Below are 22,591 nucleotides of genomic sequence, written 5' to 3' on the forward strand. Positions count from 1 at the left end.
TGGTAAATGAACGAAATACTGCAACTAAATACTAAATATAACTAACTACTGCAAGAGTAAAAAATTATTTAAATAAAATATTTGGTGAGGCAGTTAATTTTGTCTCTGTATTTTGATAGGGCCAATGTGCCAGTAGTGGCATGTGAGATGAGATCTGTAATTTCGATCAGGCAGTATTTTAGACAGTAACGTAGAGGTCCTCAGAGCGGAAGCGCATGTGATGTGACGACGAATATTGCGCGCGTGAGCTGCAGTGAAGTGCTGTACGTACTACGTAAGTTTTAATTGTATTTTCCCCCGATATGAAGTGTTTTATTCCGCCTAATAATACATAATTTAGTGAGTCTGTCATAGTTTAAAGTAAGAACGTGGGCGATGTGACTCTGCAGAAGAGGGTGTTCAGTGAACGCAATGAACTGTCAGCTAACGTTAGCTGTATTATCACTGAAGTTAAACAATATCGGTTCTTTTATCACATTCATCGTTTTAAACAACCAACAATATTAAACGTGTATCTCTAAAGAAGCACACAAGCTGCTCTAATGCTTTAGTTTGTTATCATTTGATTTTAATATCATGTTATCGCTGAATATAAAAGAGAGGCTAGTTAGACACCAAAACACTGGCTTTCTCCAAACGTTAGTGAGTTGTTGCCTTCATGTACAGTATGATTCATCTTAGTCTCAAAGCCTAGTGAACCTAAAATAAACTGTTGAACTTGGACGCAAAACCTTGTGAACTGCCTAACGTTACTTGCTTAGGCAGCTTTATCGAGCCGTTGTAGTTTCAAGCTGCGCATCTAGATGCATTTCGGTGTGTAATGTAATGAGATCATGCATAGATAACTACAATTTTTGGCCATCATAGTATAAAATAATGAGCTGATAACGTTAGTTGACCCAGCACACATCTACAGCACTATGGCCTGTACAAACATAGGCAGCTAAAGTAAGTTTTGAGTCTCAGCAACTCTCTCTAATATTTCACAATAAATTTCACATTTAGGTTTCTATTAGACTTTGTTTATAATCACTATTCTTTAAATTGAGAAAATAGATACAACAGATCACAGATTTAGAATCAAATCTGGTGGATTTTCCTTAGGAAACAATGGAACATTAACACAGGCATTAAAGCATACAAACTTTTGTTATACAAGTGAAGCCCGAAAATTTTGAATATTGTGCACAACTACATTTATTTCAGTAATTCAAAAGGTGAACTAATATATTATATAGACTCATTACATGCAAAGTGAGATATTTCAAGCCTTTATTTGTTATAATTTGATTATTATGTCTTGCATCTTATGAAAACCTTTTCTCAATATTCTAATTTGAATTTGGGGTTTTCATAAGCTGTAAGCCATAATCATCATAATTATAACAAATAAAGGCTTGAAATATCTCACTTTGCATGTAATGAGTCTATATAATATATTAGTTTCACCTTTTAAGTTGAATTACTAAAATAAATGAACTTTTGCACAATATTCAAATTTTTAAATTTTCACCTGTGTCTTCTCTGCCATTAAATTGATGGAAATTAATTGTAGCAACAGAGACTTTGAATACCTGCACGTATAATAGTCATTTACAGGTCCTCTGTCAGAAAAGTGAAAATGCGAAATTAGCCTAACTAATGCGACAAATTGGAATATCGCATACAACTTTTGTGAATAAAAGCATTGTTTCCCTACTGTGAGCCGAAGAGAACAAAATCGTCACTTCCTGATAAAGCGTTGCTGTGCAACGAGATCGGTCCGCTGGTTAGTCCAGTTAGGCCATAAAAAGTATTTTTTTATGTGCATCGAGGAATTTATTTGGTAAATGTTTTTCCATCATAGTTTTATATGCATGTTTTCTTATCGGACAATACATTTATCTACGGAAGAGGATTAGGGCCAGGCAATAATAAAAAAATAAAACCATCTCGAGATTAAAGTCATTATAATGCGAGATTAAACTCGTTAAATTTCGAGAAAAAAAGTCGAAATACAATCTTGAGAATAAACTCATTAAATATCGAGAATAAAGTCGTTGTGTTGCGAGAAAAAAACTCGTTAAATTTCGAGAAAAAAGTCGAAATACAATCTCGAGAATAAACTCATTAAATAGCGAGAATAAAGTCGTTGTGTTTCTAGAAAAAAACTCGTTAAATTTCGAGAAAAAAAGTCGAAGTAATTGTGAGAATAAACTCCCTACTGATAGAGGACATGGCAGAGTTAGATCCCTTAGTCAATCTATATTTTTGACTTTCTTGCAGTAACAAAGAATAGAACATGGTCTAGGTCGGCTAGGTGTTTTTAGAAGAAAAAATCAGTCCAATTTGCACGATGTACTTGCTTTTGTCCAACATGAAATTCATCGAGGTTTCCCAGGATACCAAAAAACGCATTATTTGTTGATGCTCAAGGTGTGGAATTACGACGAAGGAGACGCTTGAGAAGACGCCACTTGCGCTGACCCAAATGCACTCTGGCATATGGACAGCTATGATATATTAAAACCGTACAGCATTGCAATTAGCTGTATATGGTTACAGTCGTTACATTCTGTGGATGGAGCCGTACACAACCAACAACGATTAATAATGCGTCTTGTGGTATCCTGGGAAACCACGAAACCTCGATGCGGTTGATATCAGTATGCAATGAACACTGATTGAATGCGTTATTCTCTACATTTCATTTCGACTTTTTTTCTCGAAACACAACGACTTTATTCTCGATATTTAATGAGTTTATTCTCAAGATTGTATTTCGACTTTTTTTCTCGAAATTTAACGAGTTTAATCTCGCATTATAATGACTTTAATCTCGAGATGGTTTTATTTTTTTATTATTGCCTGGCCCTAATCCTCTTCCGTATTTATCTGACTCAATTTGGCGCATAATTTTTTTTTATGGGTATTTTTATAATTTATGCATCTTGGCGTTTACATCCAGCGTTATTTTATGAGATATTCCAAAATGCGCATAAAAAAATAGGTGGATGCAAACATAGCGTCTCAGGTTACGTATGTATCCCTGGTTCCCTGAGAGGGAGCTGCGTCAAGACGCGGTGGGAACGCCCCTGCGTGATTGCGTCTTAAAGCACATATAATCAGTCCAATGGAGAGAATAGACGTCATAGGCGGGTGACGTCATCTATAGTGGTGTGAACCTACACTGGTTTCACGGTTCGGTTACGATTATCATGTCATCAATTCAGTTCAATTCGATATCATGATGCATTGACGATTGACTGCATCCTCAATTTTCAATTTTACTTTACCCCTGCATATTTTATTTGTGCTTGACATGATTTACACACAGTGTGTGTCTTCTCCAGGTCGTGCTTACCAGGTTGTCCATAAAAGCCGAAATGTGCCCAGATGTCAGCTTTTAAAGTAGTTGGAGGAGCTAGAGACCTGCACCCACGGGACCTAACGAGTGCAGGACTAGTTTTGATGCCCGAGTGCGGGCGGTAATGCACATGTGTGTCTGTGTGTGTGTGCGGGTTGGGAATCGTAGGAAATTTTCCGGTTCCGGTTCCGCCTAATGATTCCGGTTCCATTAAAATTATTTAACAACTAATAAATAAATAGTGGCAAGGAAAAAAGCACAATACTTAACTGAAACGATCCTTTTTGTGTTTATTACTTACTGTTAAATGAATTTACAGGTTGTCAATGTAAAATAAAAATAAGAAAAATCAACATATTACAGTATTTAGCCATTTTTCCAAGAAAAAAAAAAACTATTTTTCTGAAGGAAAATCAACATGTCAGAGAATTTCTCTGGGAAGAAAAAATGGAAATTAAATGTTTAAATGAACACCTCTGAACCTGCATTATAAATTTTCTCTCTCTGTCTCTGCATAAAAGCTAGTTGTAAATTATATTTGAGTTATTGTTATAGTATATTCTTTACAAGTTATAAATAGTAATTCAGTTAACTTGGTAGTTCAGCTGCATGCATGTGCCTAAACCATGGGGACTCAACGGTGGAAAAAGGATGTAAACCTTTCACTATAAACCGTGTAACAGCCCTGTGGCACTCATTTATTTTCTCTGTCGTCATTTTTCCTTTACTCGCTAAAGTAAACCGAGTTACTGTCTCTGACGTTCCAGGAGCGGGTGTGGGTGTGGCGCATTGCTTGGCGCGCTATGTTCAACATCTTGGTAAAATCGTACATAATATTGATATGGTATAGTTTACGCAACGTTTACCCATCTATGAATTCATACCTGGCGATGGGGACATGCAAGGTGCAGTTTTCTTCCTTAAACAGTCGAAAACACTGCATGTTTTGAGGTTGATTCCGTGGAGTTGTTGCAAATGTTTAGACATATTGCTCGTACAGCCTCCTTTGCATGTTATTAGCTTGTCACAGGTGTTACATTTTGCTTCATCATCATTTAATCTTATGAAATGAAGCCACACTTTTGACTTTTTTCTTCACCATGCTTGTAAACAAGAAAATATCTCGCGCAAATGAGTATAGCGTTGCGTCGTGTTAACGAGTGAACGTTGAGAGAGTGTGTGTGTGTGTGTGTGAGGGAAAGTGCGTTAATTGGTTGCGCTGCTGGAGGTTGCGCACAACGTAATTGATATTCATGAGGTGAGATATCTATTGAAGGAAACGCTCCCAGCGCTGTGCAGTTTGCACTTCGCACACACATTGCAGAAGAACCGTTTTTGGAACCAAAACGTAGGAATTTCAAACGGTTCCGTTTTTTTTCCAAAAAACAGATCCGGTTCTGCATAAGAACCGGTTTTCGGTTCCCAACCCTAGTTGCAAGAAAATAAAACGATTCGCGGGACTCCCGCAAAATAGAAATATCTATAAATAAAACATCTAAAAACTAATAAATTGTTATTCATCTGTGGCACAAAAGCAACAAGAACAACTAAAACAAAATAGAAATGATTTAGAGTTTCTATTTATAACATGTTTGCAGCGTTGAACAATGTAGCCAATCACAGACATGTGTTGATTTCTAGAACGCAATGGCCAATCAGAAGCATTTAAGATCCTCACCGCTCAAAACATACTTTTTGTTCAGTGCTGAATTCTGCATGCTGGCAAATCCTCTGATTATAACAAACAAAGTGTATATATTATGAAAGATTCATTGTGCAGTCAGCTTTATTCATCACTGAGATTATTGATTCGCAATGAACTGAGTAGCTTTTTAGAAATTATTAAGGGAGCGCACTTTGCACGCTTTCAGTCATGCCAAACCATGCACGTAGTAGCCTGCTTGCTTTTATGTAAATGAACGTTTGTGAATGTTAATGCTTTAATAACAAATAATTTATCGGGAGCATTTATGCTGATGTGTAGGTGGTGGCGACACGTAGGCTAACTTGAAAGTATTTCATGGAGGTAGGCTACAGAAAAAAACATCTATACTTTTTTGCGGGCGGGAGCAGGACAAAACATGAATGTAGCGGGCGGGAGCTGGAGAAGGTAACATATATTTTTGCGGGCGGGAACGGGACTGAATCCTGCGGGAGCGGGACTGAAAAATGCATCCCGCGCAGGTCTCTAGTTGGAGCATTTTTAATATCTCGCGCCTCACCTCCCTCTGCCATTGTATGCTACCACGACAAAGCACGTACGTGACAAATGAGATCAGAAAAGCGTCAGTACATTATATCGTTATGGTCTATTACTGAACCGATACCGAATCGTCCTCATCTGCATCGCAGAAACGATCAATTTCGACACCCCTAGTCATCGACCAGGAAACTATAAAGCACACCTGAAAACAGACTGCGCTAGCTTCTGAAAAGCCGAAGCAAGTCGATCATAGGCATGCAGGGAGTATGGCAGGGCGACGCAGCGTCTCGTTCCCTCTCAGGGAACCAGGGTTACATGCGTAACCTGAGACGTTCCCTTTCAAGGGAACTCGAGACGCGGTGGGAACACTATACCCACGACGGCATAGTAACAAGTTCCTGTCTGTGTGAAATCTCTGTGCACACCAAGATGAAAGCACACCAAGATGAAAGCACCTGCGCCCCCGGAGTGGAGCCGAGGTGAATGTAACCTCACCAATGTGTGCGGCGAGGAAACATCCTGCCACATCACAAACATATTGGAGGGAAACTCCTGAAGATAATGTTTTTAGACGCAGCCATACTCCTAGTCTCTTGGTCTGACGCCTCACAGTGCCATAAAGGAAACATTTACTAGAGGGTGTCTCCCCAAGGATACGTGGTAAGCAGCTAAAGGCCTCATTATACTTCTGCGTCGAACTCACGCCGTAGCTACGCCGTAGGCTGTGTGTAGCGTGCAAACCCTTCGGCGTACCCTGACGTGCACCTCTCCAAAAATGTAACAACACGTCAATTCTACGCGGACGCAAGCGCTGTGATTGGTCTGCTAGAACCCCTCCCTCGGGCTTCACATGCTCCCTCTGCATGTGTAATTGCGCGTCAATGCGGACAACGACGCAGAAGTATAAATGAAAACCGACGCAGAAGTATAAACGAAAACACACGCGTTGCCTACAGCGTAGAGGCTCCGGCGTAGGTCCGACGCAGAAGTATAAATAAGCCTTAAGGCCGCCATGTACACCTTTAGTGTGGAGAGGGATAGACCTACGGAGAAACATGCCACAGGGCAGATAACTGGGTCCAGCTGGTGCTCTCCGCACCAGGAAGTGAACAATATCCACTTCAAAGTGTAGAGTTTCCTCGTGGAGGAAGCTCTGGAGTCGAGGATGGTCTCAACAACCTCAGTTGAGAGACCTGAACTTATGAGCTGGGCCCCCTCAGAGGCCAAGCCCAAAGCCCTCTGGTATTGGTCGAATAGCCACTTCAGTGCCCTGTATGGCGAGCCGGCAGGGAACAACCGAACTGAGTGTTCTACGACCCTCCTCGGAGGATCGTTGGGAAATGCAGGCACCTCGGCGCCCTAAAGCAGCGAACTGGCAGGGAACAACAGAACTGACTGCTTTACGACCCTCCTCTGAGGATCATTCGGGAACGCTGACACCTCGTACCCTGAAGCGGCGAACCGGCAAGGAACAACTGAATTGGCAGCGCTGCGACCCTCCTCAGAGTCGCTTCCCAGAGCACCTTATTTAGATGAGGTGGAACCGTTTCTTCCCGGAGGGGAATGCCCTCAGAAGTCTGGCGGCCCCAGTGTCAGCACTTCTTAGTCAAAGCCGCCTTCAAGATAATGACTGTCCTCAGATCTGTCTTATCCTAAGACTACTAAAAGGAACTTGACTCTCGAGACTGGTCTCTATTATAGCTTGAGCAGCCAATCCAGCATCCTGGAACGGATGACCGGCAGGAAATAACCGAACTGGCCCCTCTTAAAGGGATAGTTCACCCAAAAATGAAAATTCTGTCATTTACTCACCCTCAAGTTGTTTCAAACCTGTATGAGTTTCTTTCTTCTGATGAACACAAAAGAAGATATTTTGAAGAATGTTGGTGACCAGACAGTTGCTGGACCCCATTGACTTCCATAGTATCTTTTTTTCCTACTATGGAAGTCAATGGGGTCCATCAACTGTCTGGTCACCAACATTCTTCAAAATATCTTTTGTGTTCATCAGAAGAAAGAAACTCTTACAGGTTTGAAACAACTTGAGGGTGAGTAAATGATGACACAATTTTCATTTTTGGGTGAACTGTCCCTTTAAACCCTCCTTCTGCGAGTCATACACTGAGATCAGAACTCGCTGGAGGGCACTGAAGGGAGATGGGCACCATATAATGAGGTAAATCCATTTCCCCCGGGTAATTCACCATTTATTTCTTCATAATTAAATGAAAGATCCTGCCGTGTAGTTCTGGCTGATCCCTCACCTTCCTCATGATCATTGATGCCCCACGAGGTGAGATCTTGCATGGTGCCCCAGACCGAGGGAGATTGACCGTTATCTTGAACTTCTTCCATTTTCTAATAATTGCGCCAACAGTTGTTGCCTTCTCACCAAGCTGCTTGCCTATTGTCTTGTAGCCCATCCCAGCCTTGTGCGGGTCTACAATTTTATCCCTGATGTCCTTACACAGCTCTCTGGTCTTGGCCATTGTGGAGAGGTTGGAGTCTGTTTGATTGTGTGTGGACAGGTGTCTTTTATACAGGTAACGAGTTCAAACAGGTGCAGTTAATAGGCTACAGATTCACAGATTCACACAGAGCGCTTGCTGAAGGCACAGAAGCTAGCGCGGTCTGTTTTCAGGTGTGCTTTATAGTTTCCTGGTCGATGACGTCACCCGCCTATGACATGATGTCTCGTCTCTCAAGTCAAGTCATCTTCATATATATAGCGCTTTTAACAATGTAGATTGTTTCAAAGCTGCTTTACAGAGATAAACGTATAATTTAAGGTAACAGATTATTTTGGCTTTATAGCGGTTCTTGAATAGTTATTTTCCAGCTAAAGTTAAATTAGGGGCCGCTAAGACGACACCATTCTTTCTACACAGACTTTAAACGCGAACCTGTGAGAAACGCTGATGGCGCTCACATGCGCTTCAAGAATTAATTCTATAGTTATGTGCATTTGAATATGTGCGCATGTTTGTAATTCTCTACAAACCAAGCCTAAACAAACTTGTCCTGCCTATAAATTTGATACAGAATTTTATTTTATCACTACTGGGTAGATACGTGAATTTTCCACAATGCTTTATCTGTAGAGTAATAAAGGGATCCTCCATAGGGAGAGGCTACTTGGCACTTCAGCACTGCCAGGTTCCTAACCGACAACGAAGACTTAACAGAGCAGCCATCAAGTGTTAGACAGTATTCTAGGTTATTACGTGTGGAAGTTTTTTGTCCAATAATTAGAATGTCTGTTTTCTCTCCATTGGACTGATTATACACGTGCTTCACGGCGCAATTACGCAGGGACGTTCCCACAGCGTCTCGACGCAGCTCGAGTTCCCTTGAAAGGGAACTTCTGTTATTTCACACATTTTTTCCCTCCTGTTGTCATTTACAGGGTCTTTTGAGGCACTATGGCGTTTAACTTCGGACAAGCGGGCACTGGGGGCTTCAGCTTTGGACCCCCCAAAACTACGACTGCAGCCCCGACAGGCTTCGGGCTGCAGACCAGTGCTCCTGCAGGGGGCGGCTTCTCTTTCGGGGCCAGCCAACCCCAGACTCAGACCTTTAGCCAACCCCAGACTCAGACCTTTGGCCAACCCCAGACTCAGACCTTTGGCCAACCCCAGACTCAGACCTTTGGCCAACCCCAAGCTCAGACTTTTGGCCAACCCCAGGCTCAGACCTTTGGCCAACCCCAGGCTCAGACCTTTGGCCAACCCCAGGCTCAGACCTTTGGCCAACCCCAGGCCCAGACCTTAGGGCAACCCCAGGCTCAGGCCTTTGGCCAACCCCAGACTCAGGCCTTTGGCCAACCCCAGGCTCAGACCTTAGGGCAACCCCAGGCTCAGACCTTTGGCCAACCCCAGGCCCAGACCTTAGGCCAACCCCAGGCCCAGACCTTAGGCCAACCCCAGGCTCAGACCTTTGGCCAACCCCAGACCTTTGGCCAACCCCAGGCCCAGACCTTAGGCCAACCCCAGGCTCAGACCTTAGGCCAACCCCAGACTCAGGCCTTTGGCCAACCCCAGGCCCAGACCTTAGGGCAACCCCAGGCTCAGACCTTTGGCCAACCCCAGACTCAGACCTTTGGAAACCCCCCGCCGCAGTCTCAGATCGCAGGACTGCTCGCACAGCCCACGCAGAACAATGGAAGCACACAAGGTGGATTCAGCTTCGGAGCCCAAACTCAGAGCAGCACCTCTGGGGGAGGCTTCTCTTTTGGGTGAGACTTTATCTGGGGGTGTGATAATAGTTATTCCAAGGAAGAGAGGGGAGCAGCCGGGTTCTGGAAATAAAAATCCAGTTCGTTTTCTCCAAAAAGGAAATTAATTTAATATAAAACCATTAAAAAAAGACTTCCTGTGAGCTACAATGTTGTAAATTGATGGTAAATGGTTTTGTTAAAGCCATCTGTTTGCAATATTTCAACTAATTTAAAAAATATATTTGTTAAACAGCAGAATTCCTGTCGAAAAACTGCATAGGTTTTTATTTCTCCATTTTTAATTATTTTTATTCTCAGTGTGGGAAGGAACTACAATCCCATGAAGCACCAAGTACACACTACACAGTTGTGTACTTTTGTCTTTTTGAATGATTTCAAATACTTTTGTCTCAGATCAAATTTTGTAATGATGTGATTCACCTTGTAGCTAGTTGGCTTGTTCATGGCTTATAATGCTTTAATGAAGCAATGAAAAAATAAAAAATCCCTAGGGTGAAAATTAGAGAGATTCTTCTGAAACCAAGGCCACTATAAAAGTGGGCAGTTTCACTCTATAAGCGTGTTCTTGCACAACAGAACATGGCAAAATAATAGTTTTTACTCGATTGTACTATTTTGGTGATCGTTGGGAGCCGAAATCGAAATTCAATTTATTGACCTAGTTGGAAATATACATTGTATAACTGAAAAATGACTGGGACAACAGGATTTGAAACAATTACATGTCTGTTATATTTAAAGTAACTTATATATGTAATATTTATATATTTAAAGTCTGTTTATGTATTCGCATCCAGCGCCTCCCTTCCTAAACTCAGCACACCTGCAGCAACTCAACCTGCGACCACAGGCATGACTCTGGGGGCTTCACCTGCCGGGACGGGCTTCGCTCTCGGAGGCCTGGCTCCTCAGACTACAGCGGCCCAGCAGCCTATGGGGGGATTCAGCTTTGGGACGCCCAAAGTTCAGGCAGCCTCAGTAGCCCCGACACAGCCCAGCCCTGCGCTCTCACTGGGGGTTCAGCCCACAGGTCATACAGAGTTACATATGTCTTGACATCTAGTTCATAATAACTGCTTTGTTTGTTTTAGTCCTTGGGCCAGATTTACTAAACAGGGCAAATTAGCCTGAGAGCACAATCCTATAAAAGCGTCGATGGGAGTGGAAAGTTTTGCTCGTGATCTACTGACGACACACGCATCTACTGAACACAGACGCAGCCTGATCATTTCCATAATTACCAACACAATCTACCAAGAGCAGTGTAAATTAGCATCTGGTTTAAGACATGCTTTTGGGCGGTTTAATAATTGCGCAAACACCAGTGAATTGACAAGCGCAAACCTTAGTAAATATCATTAAAATTCTCTCCTCCCATAAATTTTGCCTTTGAAAGGGAAACTCCTACAAATGCATATGCAAAAACATCAGCTGCAAAAATAACTCTGTCCACACCTTTTCTGCACTAATTCTTCACTGCGTGTCTTTAGTACATCCTGACAGTAGTTTTTTTTTTAACGGCAACACATGCACTAGTGATATAAAACACATCAAACAGGTCTTTTAACTTAAGCAATATTTTTAATAATTTTTAATAAAGGTAGTCTTATAATATTTTTCACACTGACAAAGTAGGGTAGATTTAAATAAATAAAAATGAAATGTTAATAAATAAAAACGAAATTTTAATCAATGAAAACGAAATTTAAATAAAGAAAAACAAAATTTAAATAAAGAAAAATTAAATAAAGTATTATATTTCACCAGATTTTATAGTGTAAAACGTATTCAAGCGGGAATGAGAACCGTTTCGAGGGGGTGCCAGGTGTGCAATCCACCCCCCCCCCCACACACACACAAAATAAAACGAATATTCGAATGTCAAATTTTCAAAACGAATACCAACCCACCGAACGAGCTCACACTCGCATAGGGGCAAATTGGACATGCTATGATAAATTATCTGTGGGGTATTTTGAGCTGAAACTTCAGACACATAATCCAGAGACTTAAGATTTACATTACATCATAATAGGTCCCCTTTAATCTAATGCCTAAACAAAAGGACAAGCCCTGTCATATGCTTCCCCAAAACTTCCTGTTTCAGTTGTAAAACCATATAGTGGGGTCTTAAATTCATCTTCTATTTATATTTTACCCCACCTATGTAGTTTGTAACACTAACCTATGAAGGAAATCTACAAATATTTTGTACCGGTATGTATTAATTTGTTGTCCTGCTGATTTATAGGTCTGACTCTTGGTGCTTCAACTGCCTCTACAGCCTCAACAACTGCAATTAACTTTGGAATTAAAACTTCAGGTATGTAATGTGTTGCGTGGATATTCAAATATTAGAAAAACTGTCGAAAGAAGAAAATTAGTTGTATAACATGTTTGTTTTGTGTTCTTGTTCAGCCACCCCAGCTCCGACCAGCTCTGCTCTAACGAGTCAGTCCATGGCGGCTCCAATATCCTCTCTGTTTGCGAATCCTATAGCCTCAACACCAGCCACAGGATTCACATGTGAGTCCCTCTTCCACCTCTTATCATGAAGAAACTTCTACTTCAGTCAAATTCCCAAGCCAAGCTTATATATATATATATTTATTTTATATATATATATATATACTGGAGCTCACCTCATAAACGAATCGAAACTTAGAAAGCTTGAAATACTTTTACTTGATTTAACGTTAATTCAAAACATAAAGAAATGGCTGCTTAGGCTAATTCGTAGGAAGTGTGCATTTCTCTATAGGCGCGTTCACTTTGTGGCAAGCGTTATTCCTGCGCTTGAGATGCGGGTCATGCGGAATAGGCAATATATTATTTTTGAATTACAGCACAGACAGTAGGCCTAAGCCTCGGTTACCTCAGAAGAATTTTTAACATGCTCGAATCATCTCCACAATGGAGTATAGTTCTGTTTGTTTTTCAAAAGTATTTTGTTACAAGAAAACAGTTTATAGCTTTAGCTATTTATTTATTTATTTGGCTTTTAAAATCCTCCCTCCTCACAAGAATCGCGGTTTGTATCGAATCGTGGGTCAGAAATCGGGATACGAACTGAATCGTGGGTTTGCTGTATCGTTACAGCCCTAATATATAAATATATATATATATGTTGTCTCAGACAAAGCAAAACAATATAAAGCAAAACAATATAAAGCACAACTGCTTTTGCAAAATCTCTTAGAGAACCTGCTATCTAGAATATTTTCCTCGCACAGTGAGGAACAACACAAAAATATAAAATATAAATCCTTCGCTCCAAGGTAAAACATTTTTTGAAACTCAGATAAAGCCATTACTTTAGCATCCAAATAATAGAACTTACTGCAACAAACAAACACAACAATAGTCATAAGGCATGCAAATTTGTATAATAACTTTCTTATTTATTTTCTTGATTTGTGTCATTTAAAATTGTATATGGTAAGATCTACAATATCAGTTAAATCAGTTAAAATTACTTGCTAACCCTTATAAAGTTCCACACAATAAGGTTTTATTTCCTAACATTAGTTAACTGCCGTGCAAAGGCAAAAGACCGTAACTTTGTTTTTTTGTTGAAAATGAGTTATTGATATTTTTGGCACATTCAAGACCTCCATGTGGTTAAGTATCTTGAGTCAATTCCGTTGTTTTTTCATGAAAATAATGGATTGTCCTAACAGTAACTTCCAAAAGCCCATGAGAAACCAAGGCAGAACACCGTAACACCAGTTACCGCTCTTTGGCTTTGTTTTGGAGCGCTCAAATTGACTTACGGTACTTTGTTTAGCCGCGCGTCAATATGAATTTACTGTGCCGGTGTTCTATCAAATAATGCTACCTATCAGATCGTACAGTGTTCTGCCTTTGTTTTACTGTCCATTAACATTTTAATTAGGTGTAGCCTGTGTACTTTGTACAACTTCCGTCAGTCCCTGTTACTTCTGATGTCCTCAGAGCTTTGTCCTGCACAAACGCGGTCAGAACATTTAGTATGACCTGAACTCGCTCCATCGACAAACGTGCGATATCGATCGCGAAGGATAGTGCAGAGGTGACAGAATAATGTTACACATGCCGTAGCAGGTGAATACAACAGAACTAAAGCCAAAACTTCACCGACGCTTTCAGTGACTAGGGCTGTCACTTTTGTGAAAAAATCCTGTTTGATTTTTGAGGCATAAGTGTTCATTGAATCGATTGTAAAATCGATTTTCCATGTCAAAAGACGTTTCCATTTTCCAACTAAATACAGGCAAATCCGCGGACAACTAACAGGCATTAGGACGAGCGTAAAGAGGGCGCTTGAGATGCGCACAAGTCAGCAATATTTCTGATGATTTATTGGTGTAAAGTTTCGTGCACAGTGACAAACAGGAGTGCAACATTCAGGGATTTAAATTAACACCCGCCACTCCGCCAAATGCGGGTAAAAATGTACTTTGGTGGGTAACGCTGTCAAATCACGAGCCAATTTGGCGTGTTTCTGTCACTTTGCTGGGGAAGTTCGTGTAGCCAAATCTGCGGGGATTTAATGCAAATATGCAACTCGTGAGTCATGATATATTAAATACAGCGTATTGCGCAGAATCTGCGCATTTCTGGCTTACTTGAACACACACGTCACTAAGCAACAAACAACGGTGCGCTTGCTCACTTGCATTGAAGTAATAGCGAATATTAAAAAGCATTTGGTTAACAGGAAAGACATTATTTTCCAACATCCTACATGTTCTGTGTTTTGTATTGATCTGTCCACCTAAAAAAACTTTTTTGGTTAAAACAAAAAGGCCTTTAAAATCGATTCCCTATTTTCATTTTCGAATCTTGGGTTGGTTGGTCCGATCGATTGTGCAATCGATTTTCGAACGTAAAGTGACAGTCCTATCAGTGACTAATATATCACAGGGAATGTTAATAATGAACATAATGAAGCAACAAGTGCACTGTGCATACAACATCAGACCAGCTGTTACAAGCGGGTTATACACAGCGTCCGTGTTGTGCACAAGCAGAAACCACTGCATACTGAAAAGACGCAGAACACAGAAGGTTGTGCAATAAATGCATTAGTCGTCGTCCAGAACGCGCTCCCCACCGAGTCTCAAAGGGGAAAGCACTGCGTTTTTCATGAACGTACTGTACGAGGAGCGTGACACCTTCAAACACGAATCTCGGGATGCGGGCTATCTGAATGTGAAAGTATATGTCTTTCAGATCCACCGCTATAAACCAGTCCCCTTGTCGAATGTGTGTGAGGATCTGTTTTATCGTGATCATTTTGAACGTGCGCTTAGCAAGTCTAATACTCTTTATCGCTATGGTGGTATTTTGTCAGGTCAAATGTATTAATAATGCCATCAGAATGCAACCAAAGCACAGGATAGCAATGTGTAGCTGGCTATAACAAGTAATTGTAAATCATACTAAATAAATGCCATGATCACTAGATTTTATACAGGTGTTACTATAATGATTTTGTAAATGGTGATCAGCAACCAGATATTGATAATGTGGAAGTTACTGCCTTTTGCCTTGGCATGACTTGTCACTTTTTGCTGACAATACAAAGGCAGAGTACAGTAACTTTAAAATAGTGGTCAAAAGTCAAGATTTTTTTAATGTAGATCATTTTCATTACTAAAACATCTAATTGCCAGATTTCCAGTGTCCTACCTAGGCTATAATTAATTTGGCGGGACAACTAAAAATCAGTTCCACACTCAAGCGAGTTAAGGTCTTTTGCCTTAGTAGGGCAGTTAACTACTTTGGTTAACATGAACTAACAATGAACAATACTTTTACAGCCTTTAATAATCTTTGTTAATATTAGTATTTAAATACTATATAAAAATAGTATTTTTATTAACCAACATTGCAAAAAGATTGATAAATGCTCTAAAACACACATTGCTCATTGTTAGCTCATGTTAGTTGATGCATTAATTCATGTTAACAAATAAGACCTTGTTGTAAAGTGTTACCAATTTCTTTTTTTTCTTTTTAAACTTGCCCATTAATCATAAACAATTGGAAAAGTAATGTACGTGCATTGGAAAAGTGGTGTAGGAGCTCTGTTACCATTATTTGGGATTGTTCTAGAGGAGTCCGCTTGAGATAACACGTCTTCTTCTCTGTGCTCTGCCAGTGGGCTCGTCGATGGCCTCCGTGGCTCCTGTGATGACCTCAGCATCCATCGCTCCCACAAGCCTGTCCCTGAAGCCTCTGGGAGCGGCTCCTGCTGTAACCTCAGGTGCCCTCACTCACGCTCATTAATGCACGCTCAACACATAATTGAGGACAAAGTACAACTATTAAAAGAGCTCTCGTTATAGCCATTTTCCTCTGTTGTTTGTATTATTTGAGTGACTGTGTGTGTGTCTTTTGTAGCTATTGCTAGCACTGGAGTTAGTACTGGCTTTTCTCTGGGGCTGAAGACTCTAGCATCCACTGCACCAGCCACCACCACCTCGGCCGCCGTCCTCACAACCAGGTACAAAGCTTTTCACATGTGTCATGTTTCCTTCTGTCAAGTTGCAGAATTGCATTCTTGTGTTGTCTTCTCTCAGCACTGCTCCAGTGATGTCCTACGCTCAGCTGGAGGCTTTGATTAACAAGTGGAGCTCAGAGTTGGAAGACCAAGAACGACACTTTCTTCAGCAGGCCACTCAGGTCAACGCCTGGGACCGTATGCTGGTGGAGAACGGAGAGAAGGTAGAGACATGCACTGTTTTCTCTTACTGCATACACCATCTTTGCACTGGTACAGTTACAGCAAATGATTACAGGACTAATAAAGAGACCTGAGCCTTCTCTGAACTCGTGAAAGAATCTCTCTCTCTCTCTTTATGAATGTAGGCTTTTCTAAAGATCCATTTTAAGGTAGGGACACACCAAACCAACGCCAAAGAACTAGCGCTAATTAAAGCTGACTGTGTTGCCTCCTCGCGTCTGGGAATAAAAAGCTACACCTGAACACACCAGAAGGACTACAGCCGACTGTCCACTAGCATGTGCGTTCTGCGCCTGTATATAAATAAGACAATTGTCTGTTTCTGCAGATATATTAGTCATTTAAGGGATAGCGAAACTAAGACTGCAGAAATACAAACCATCAACAAAACAGCGTTTGCTTAGCGTTTTGAATATAAATCTTGCTGATCACGTTCTCTATTACACTCCACTCACGTTGTTATGAAAATATTCGTGCAGTGTTGCTCAAGTAATTTGATGTAAAATTTTAAAAGCCTTCTGTCTGTACCGTCATGGATCGCTTTCATACTTTTGCTCTTATTCTCGTGCACTGACTCGTATGCTAAACTGAACAGCCAATCAGAGTTCTCTCTCACCAATGGCCCAACACCGATTCTACATGTTAAATCGGCCAAAAAACAACAACCGTGTCCGACTAGAGCCAATGGTGCGAAATACACAGAAAAAAAACAAGTCGGCTGACGCTCAAAAACTACCCAATGGCCGACCGTCGGCTTGGTGTGTCATTGGCTTTAGGGGCATAAGAAGTAATAATTTCAATTTATAATGTTTTTTTTTTTTTATGTATAATACAGCTATTCCTATATTTCAACATCTCTGTTTTTTTACTGAGCCCCTAAAAGAACATGGTGGTGGAAAGAAATATAGAATAGGAGGAAAAAGTCAATGCTTTCGCTTTCTCTCGCAAACCTGTTGAGTTTCTCGGGGAACGCACGTATCACTTACTAGTAGGGTACAAACTGGTATCACTTACTAGTAGGGTACAAACTGGTATCACTTACTAGTAGGGTACAAACTGGTATCACTTACTAGTAGGGTACAAACTGGTATCACTTACTAGTAGGGTACAAACTGGTATCACTTACTAGTAGGGTACAAAATTATGAACTCTATTCTAATAAACTCTATAATAACAATGCTTTAATTGTGACGCATGCATACATTTATCTCATGCATGTGCTGAAATTGAGTAGCAGGTATAGCCAAGACAAAAGAGCTCTCACAGAAGCTTCGAGAAGATGTTTTATTACATCAAAAATGCTACATGAACATTTCCAAGACACTCAAAGTTCCTGCAGACACAGTTGGAAGCACCGTTTTTAAGTTTAAAACCTATGGTACAATAGAAAACCTTCCAGGACATGGAAGAAAAAGCTCAATTTCATCAAGGGAAATAAGATGTTTGATCAGAGCAACTGAGAAAAACACTTGATGTACTGATGACCTGATGAAAGTAGTTGGACCAAAACATTTCAGTGCAGACTATAAGAGAAACACAGAACAAGCATTGACTTAATGGCCAGACACCTCGACAAACGCCACTCTTGAACGAGAGATAGTGAAAGGCTGGCTTGAATATATGCTTAAAGGGAATTTAGATAGGCCTGTGAGATTTATTATAATGGGTTTATGTGAAGTTTGTTTTTCATCAAATAAATGCAGCCTTGGTGAGCATAAGAGACTTCTTTCAAAAACATTAAACAATCTTAAGAAATCCAAACTTTTGACTGCCAGTGTTTATGAACTAAATGCATCAGTGAGTTACCGGTGTTGTTAATGTATGTACAGGTGGCTGTTTTCTTTGGCATGAAGTGACTCTAGAGATGCATGTAGTTCGCTTAACCAACTGCAAACCCAAACCTGTTAATGCAACAGGTTTCCAGTGACAAGTCAGTAAATTTTCTTTTCTTTTTCTTTTAGATAACGTCTTTACATAAAGATATGGAGAAAGTGAAACTGGACCAACGAAGGTAATCAATATTTTACTTCAGTTAAAAAGTTGTATGTATATTGAAAATTGCATTTTAAAGTAATTCATTAAAGCTTAGCTTGGTGGTGGAACAGCATTAATAGGCAAGAGATAATGTACCATCATCCAGTCCTTATTAAATAAAATATCCAAAAATGAATCCAAAAATATTTTTTTTTCAGCGACTATCTGACTGCACATTATTCTACTTCTTACATTGCTACTTACTGTTTGAGTTGAGATCATTTATTGTGAGACGGCACTGGGTAATCAGAATCAGATTAAACTTTAAGGCCAAGTATGTTTACACGCACAAGGAATTTGTTTTGGTGACAAATTGAGCTTCCAGTGCAGAAAGAAGTACAGACATAGATATAGATAAGGCAGTAAAAAGAATATAACACAATAATAAAGAATAGACAATACAATTAAATATAATACTATACAATACAGTAATACAAAATATAGAAAATACACAAGACTATTTATAGATGTAGAGTTATATGCAAATTTAAGTGTATGAATGTACAGAGGTACATAATAAGAAAGTATATAAAATGATTATTATTGTAGGGCGGATCGATTATGGCAAAAATACAAGAAAACATTCAGCAATGCAATAAGAACAAAGAAACTAATTACAAACAAATAAATACAACAGAATGAAAATACAGATTAAATAAACGGTGTGTTAAGTTTTTCAGGAATATGTATTAACAGTGTGGTATGCAGATAAGTAATAGCCTACAACACAAATATAATAATCAAATGTAAAATAACACTGCGTAGTCTTACTGTACACATTAAATATAGATGAATCCTTATTAAAGCTACTTAAGTTATTCCTTTGTCATTTGTTGACTATCATTAACGTCAGACTGCAGCAAGTTTATTAGACTAGTCACTTTAAGACTGAATGCACGGATGCAATATATCGTTACACTGTGTACGTTTACTTGAGACATGACCGGCTGGATGTATGTGAATACTGTTCAAAAGGGCATTTTGGGGAACAGTGTCTCTCTTGTGGCTTAATGTGCTTTTAATAACACTTTTTATTGTCAAACACATCCCGCAGTTTAGCAACAGTTAACTGTATTTTACAACATTCACTTATTTGGATGAGAAGTTTGGGCTTTTAGGAAGACTGAAGGTGCGCTGGATTGAATGCGGAGGCAGCACAATAATAATTTTACCTTGATTATCTTGTTTTCATAATCTTTGGTAACCAAAACCGACTTTGAAAATCAATTATGATTAATTGCACATTGTATGCAGAATGAAAAGAGCCTGTTGGAAGTATCCTGTTACTTGTTCATGTGGGAGATTGTGTCTGGCTGTTCTGGTGCTCTGTAGTGCTGACCAGAGGGCAACAGTTATACAGTTTATTATACAGCTTAGTGCTCATTATACAAAAATATTGAAAAAAATAGAGCACTTGACCAGTCACAGTCAAGTATTCCAGAGAGCCGTGTAATAAGTCGTGCTCATTAAGTTGCAATGAAACGAACCCTCTAAGATATCACCAGACTGCATGCATACTGTCATTTGCTGTGTTTGATGTGAACTTTGTGTTCTCATATTTCGGTGTTTGCACCACAGGCTGGATCAAGAGCTGGACTTCATCCTGTCCCAGCAGAAAGAGCTGGAGGATCTTCTCAGTCCGTTAGAGGAGTCTGTGAAAGAGCAAAGCGGAACCATTTACATGCAGAATGCAGACGAAGAGCGAGAACGAACGTAAGAACAAAGGCAGTCGGCTCATGTTTCCTCTGCATCTGCTGTGACGTCACTGACTATTTGAATGGTCTCTTTTGTCCAGGTACAAGTTGGCAGAAAATGTGGATGCCCAACTCAAGAGAATGTCCCAAGATCTGAAAGAGATTATTGAACATCTCAACACATCCAGCGGACCTGGAGACACCACTGACCCGGTATGCAAAACATGAATCATATTTGATGCAGAAATGCTTTTTATGAATCGGCATGCGATCTGGGCAAAGAATGACTGGTGTTTTTTTTTCTCTCAGCTTCAGCAGATCTGCAAAATCCTGAATGCACATATGGACTCCCTACAGTGGGTAGAACAAAACTCTGGTTAGTATCTTTTTTGGATTTAGAGCCTTTTTATGGAGTCTTTAATGGCGCTTTTCCAGTACCAGTACCAGCTCGACTCGCCTCGGCTCGCTTTTCGCTCCGTTTTCCATTGCAGATAATTGTAGTACCTCCACAATAGTATCTGGTCGTCATAGCGACGCCGCAGGAAACTGCCATGGCGTAATCTTCTACGCACACACACCCGCCTCCCACACACACACACAAGACAATGGAGGAAATCGAGTGTATGCTGTTTTACATAATATTAGTAATGGGTATATCACGCAATCTCTGGCAAAACTATTTAAAAATGTCGGGGTTATTCAGGATACTCCGTCTGGCGCGTGCAATGATGACGCAGTGAATAGTGGCGATTCTCTCTGACCAATCAGCAGTCTGCCTTGTGTCACGTCACATTTTAGTATCGCCTCGGTTCGCTCAGAACCTCGCCGGAGGTGATAAGAAAAAAATTATCTGGAAGCAGGTACCGGTACAACTTTTACACAGTGGAAAACCAAACAAAGGCGAGTCAAGGCGAGGTGAGCTGGTACGGTGTAGTGGAAAAGCGCTTTTAGGGTGTGTTCACACTTGGCACTTGGTTTGGTTGGATTAAAAGCGTTTAAAAACGTTGGATTAAAAACCCTGATGCGATTGCTCTGTTAGTGCGGTTCATTTGAATGAGTGTGAACGCTGCCATCTGAACCCGAGATGCTAAAAACTCTGGTGCGGTTCGAATGAAATATGAACACAAGGAGCAAAGACATGTAAACTATCCAAAAACAGGAAGATGTGGCCTTAAATAGCACAGAATGCTCAAGCAAACCTGTTTTTTCTCGTCATAGTGGCGATGTTGCCCATCACAGTTCAGGCATCATGACCGCGTCTCCTCACAGCAGATCTGTGTGTGTGTGACGGAGGGATTTCTCTCTTCACGAGTTCTCAGCCGGTCAAAATACCATCATATGTAGCTACGCTCATACAACGAGCGCATTTAGCCCAGAACACTGCATTGTTTTGGATGTTCTGTAATTTCCATCGCAAAATATACATAATAAAAGTCGACCAATCAGGTTGTGAACGTATCCCTATGCCTTTAGGTTTGGTGTTTTAAAATGCCAATGTGAACACTAAGCGGACCAGGACAAAAAAAATAAATAAAAAATGAACCAAGCAAACCGAACTACAAGTGTGAACACACCCACAGACACAATAAAAGTAAATTGCCTGTCCATTATGAAATGTTACTTTGCATCATGTTTAACGTGTACTTTTTCTGTGCAGTGTTACTCCAGAGGCGTGTGGAGGAGGTCTCAAAGGTGTGTGAAAACCGCAGCAAGGAACAGGAGAAGAGCTTTCGTTTAAACTTCCAGTGAACATGCATAAAATATGATTTTCAATCAGATGTAAATGAATGTCATTGTTTTTGTTATTTGCTTCAAAATAAAATCATTTCTTTTACCTGATTCCCTCTTATTTAGTGTCTTTGTATTCATATTGATGCAATTTTGCAAAATGATCAATTTTCACACAAATTAGTTATGAAGTCATTGGCAGACCAGCATATTATTATTTTACTTTTTTTAATGTAAAATGAAGAATATATCTGTAAAGCAGGGAGTTTCTCTTCCTGGTTTACACTTATGAGATAAAACGAGCCAATCAGCTGGGGTGGGGGGGAATAATTTCAAAAATAAAATAAAAAGCATTATTTTAAATGAGGTCGAAGGTTTATAAAGGGGACGAAATGACCACCGACATCTGCAGGTATGTGCACTACTGAATGCGCACACACACACACACACGCGCGGATGCATGTGCTGGAGAACACAAGCTCCTCTCCTCCACATGCATGCAGTCTGTATGTAGCATGAACTACGAGTCTGTGCAAAGTCTGCATTGTGATGCTTGCATAACAAACTGCAATTGCACGGATGCTAAGCATATTGGGGTCATAACATAATATGAAACAAA

At 40.3% G+C, this 22,591-nt stretch overlaps 1 protein-coding gene across 3 annotated transcripts; it reads left to right on the forward strand.

Moving 5' to 3' along the window:
• Positions 1–126: 126 nt before the first annotated feature.
• Positions 127–22,078, forward strand: nup62l (nucleoporin 62 like). Of its 3 annotated transcripts, none has more exons than XM_079630228.1 (13): positions 127–263; positions 8,956–9,783; positions 10,584–10,816; positions 12,038–12,109; positions 12,205–12,312; positions 15,932–16,036; positions 16,174–16,276; positions 16,353–16,497; positions 18,478–18,527; positions 20,129–20,263; positions 20,346–20,457; positions 20,554–20,620; positions 21,902–22,078. In XM_079630228.1, exons 2-13 carry the CDS (start codon positions 8,972–8,974, stop codon positions 21,991–21,993), a joined length of 2,034 nt encoding a protein of 677 aa, XP_079486354.1. In that variant the 5' UTR covers positions 127–263; positions 8,956–8,971; the 3' UTR covers positions 21,994–22,078. The 3 variants fall into 3 exon arrangements, 2 of the variants coding, with proteins under 2 accessions (XP_079486354.1, XP_079486353.1); XM_079630227.1 differs by having other exon boundaries at positions 141–274; XR_013799699.1 differs by having other exon boundaries at positions 161–274; positions 18,478–18,707; positions 19,903–20,263.
• Positions 22,079–22,591: the final 513 nt, after the last annotated feature.

The sequence above is a fragment of the Phoxinus phoxinus genome (genome assembly GCF_949152265.1).
Source record: "Phoxinus phoxinus genome assembly, chromosome: 12".
In the NCBI taxonomy this organism is placed as follows: domain Eukaryota; kingdom Metazoa; phylum Chordata; class Actinopteri; order Cypriniformes; family Leuciscidae; genus Phoxinus; species Phoxinus phoxinus.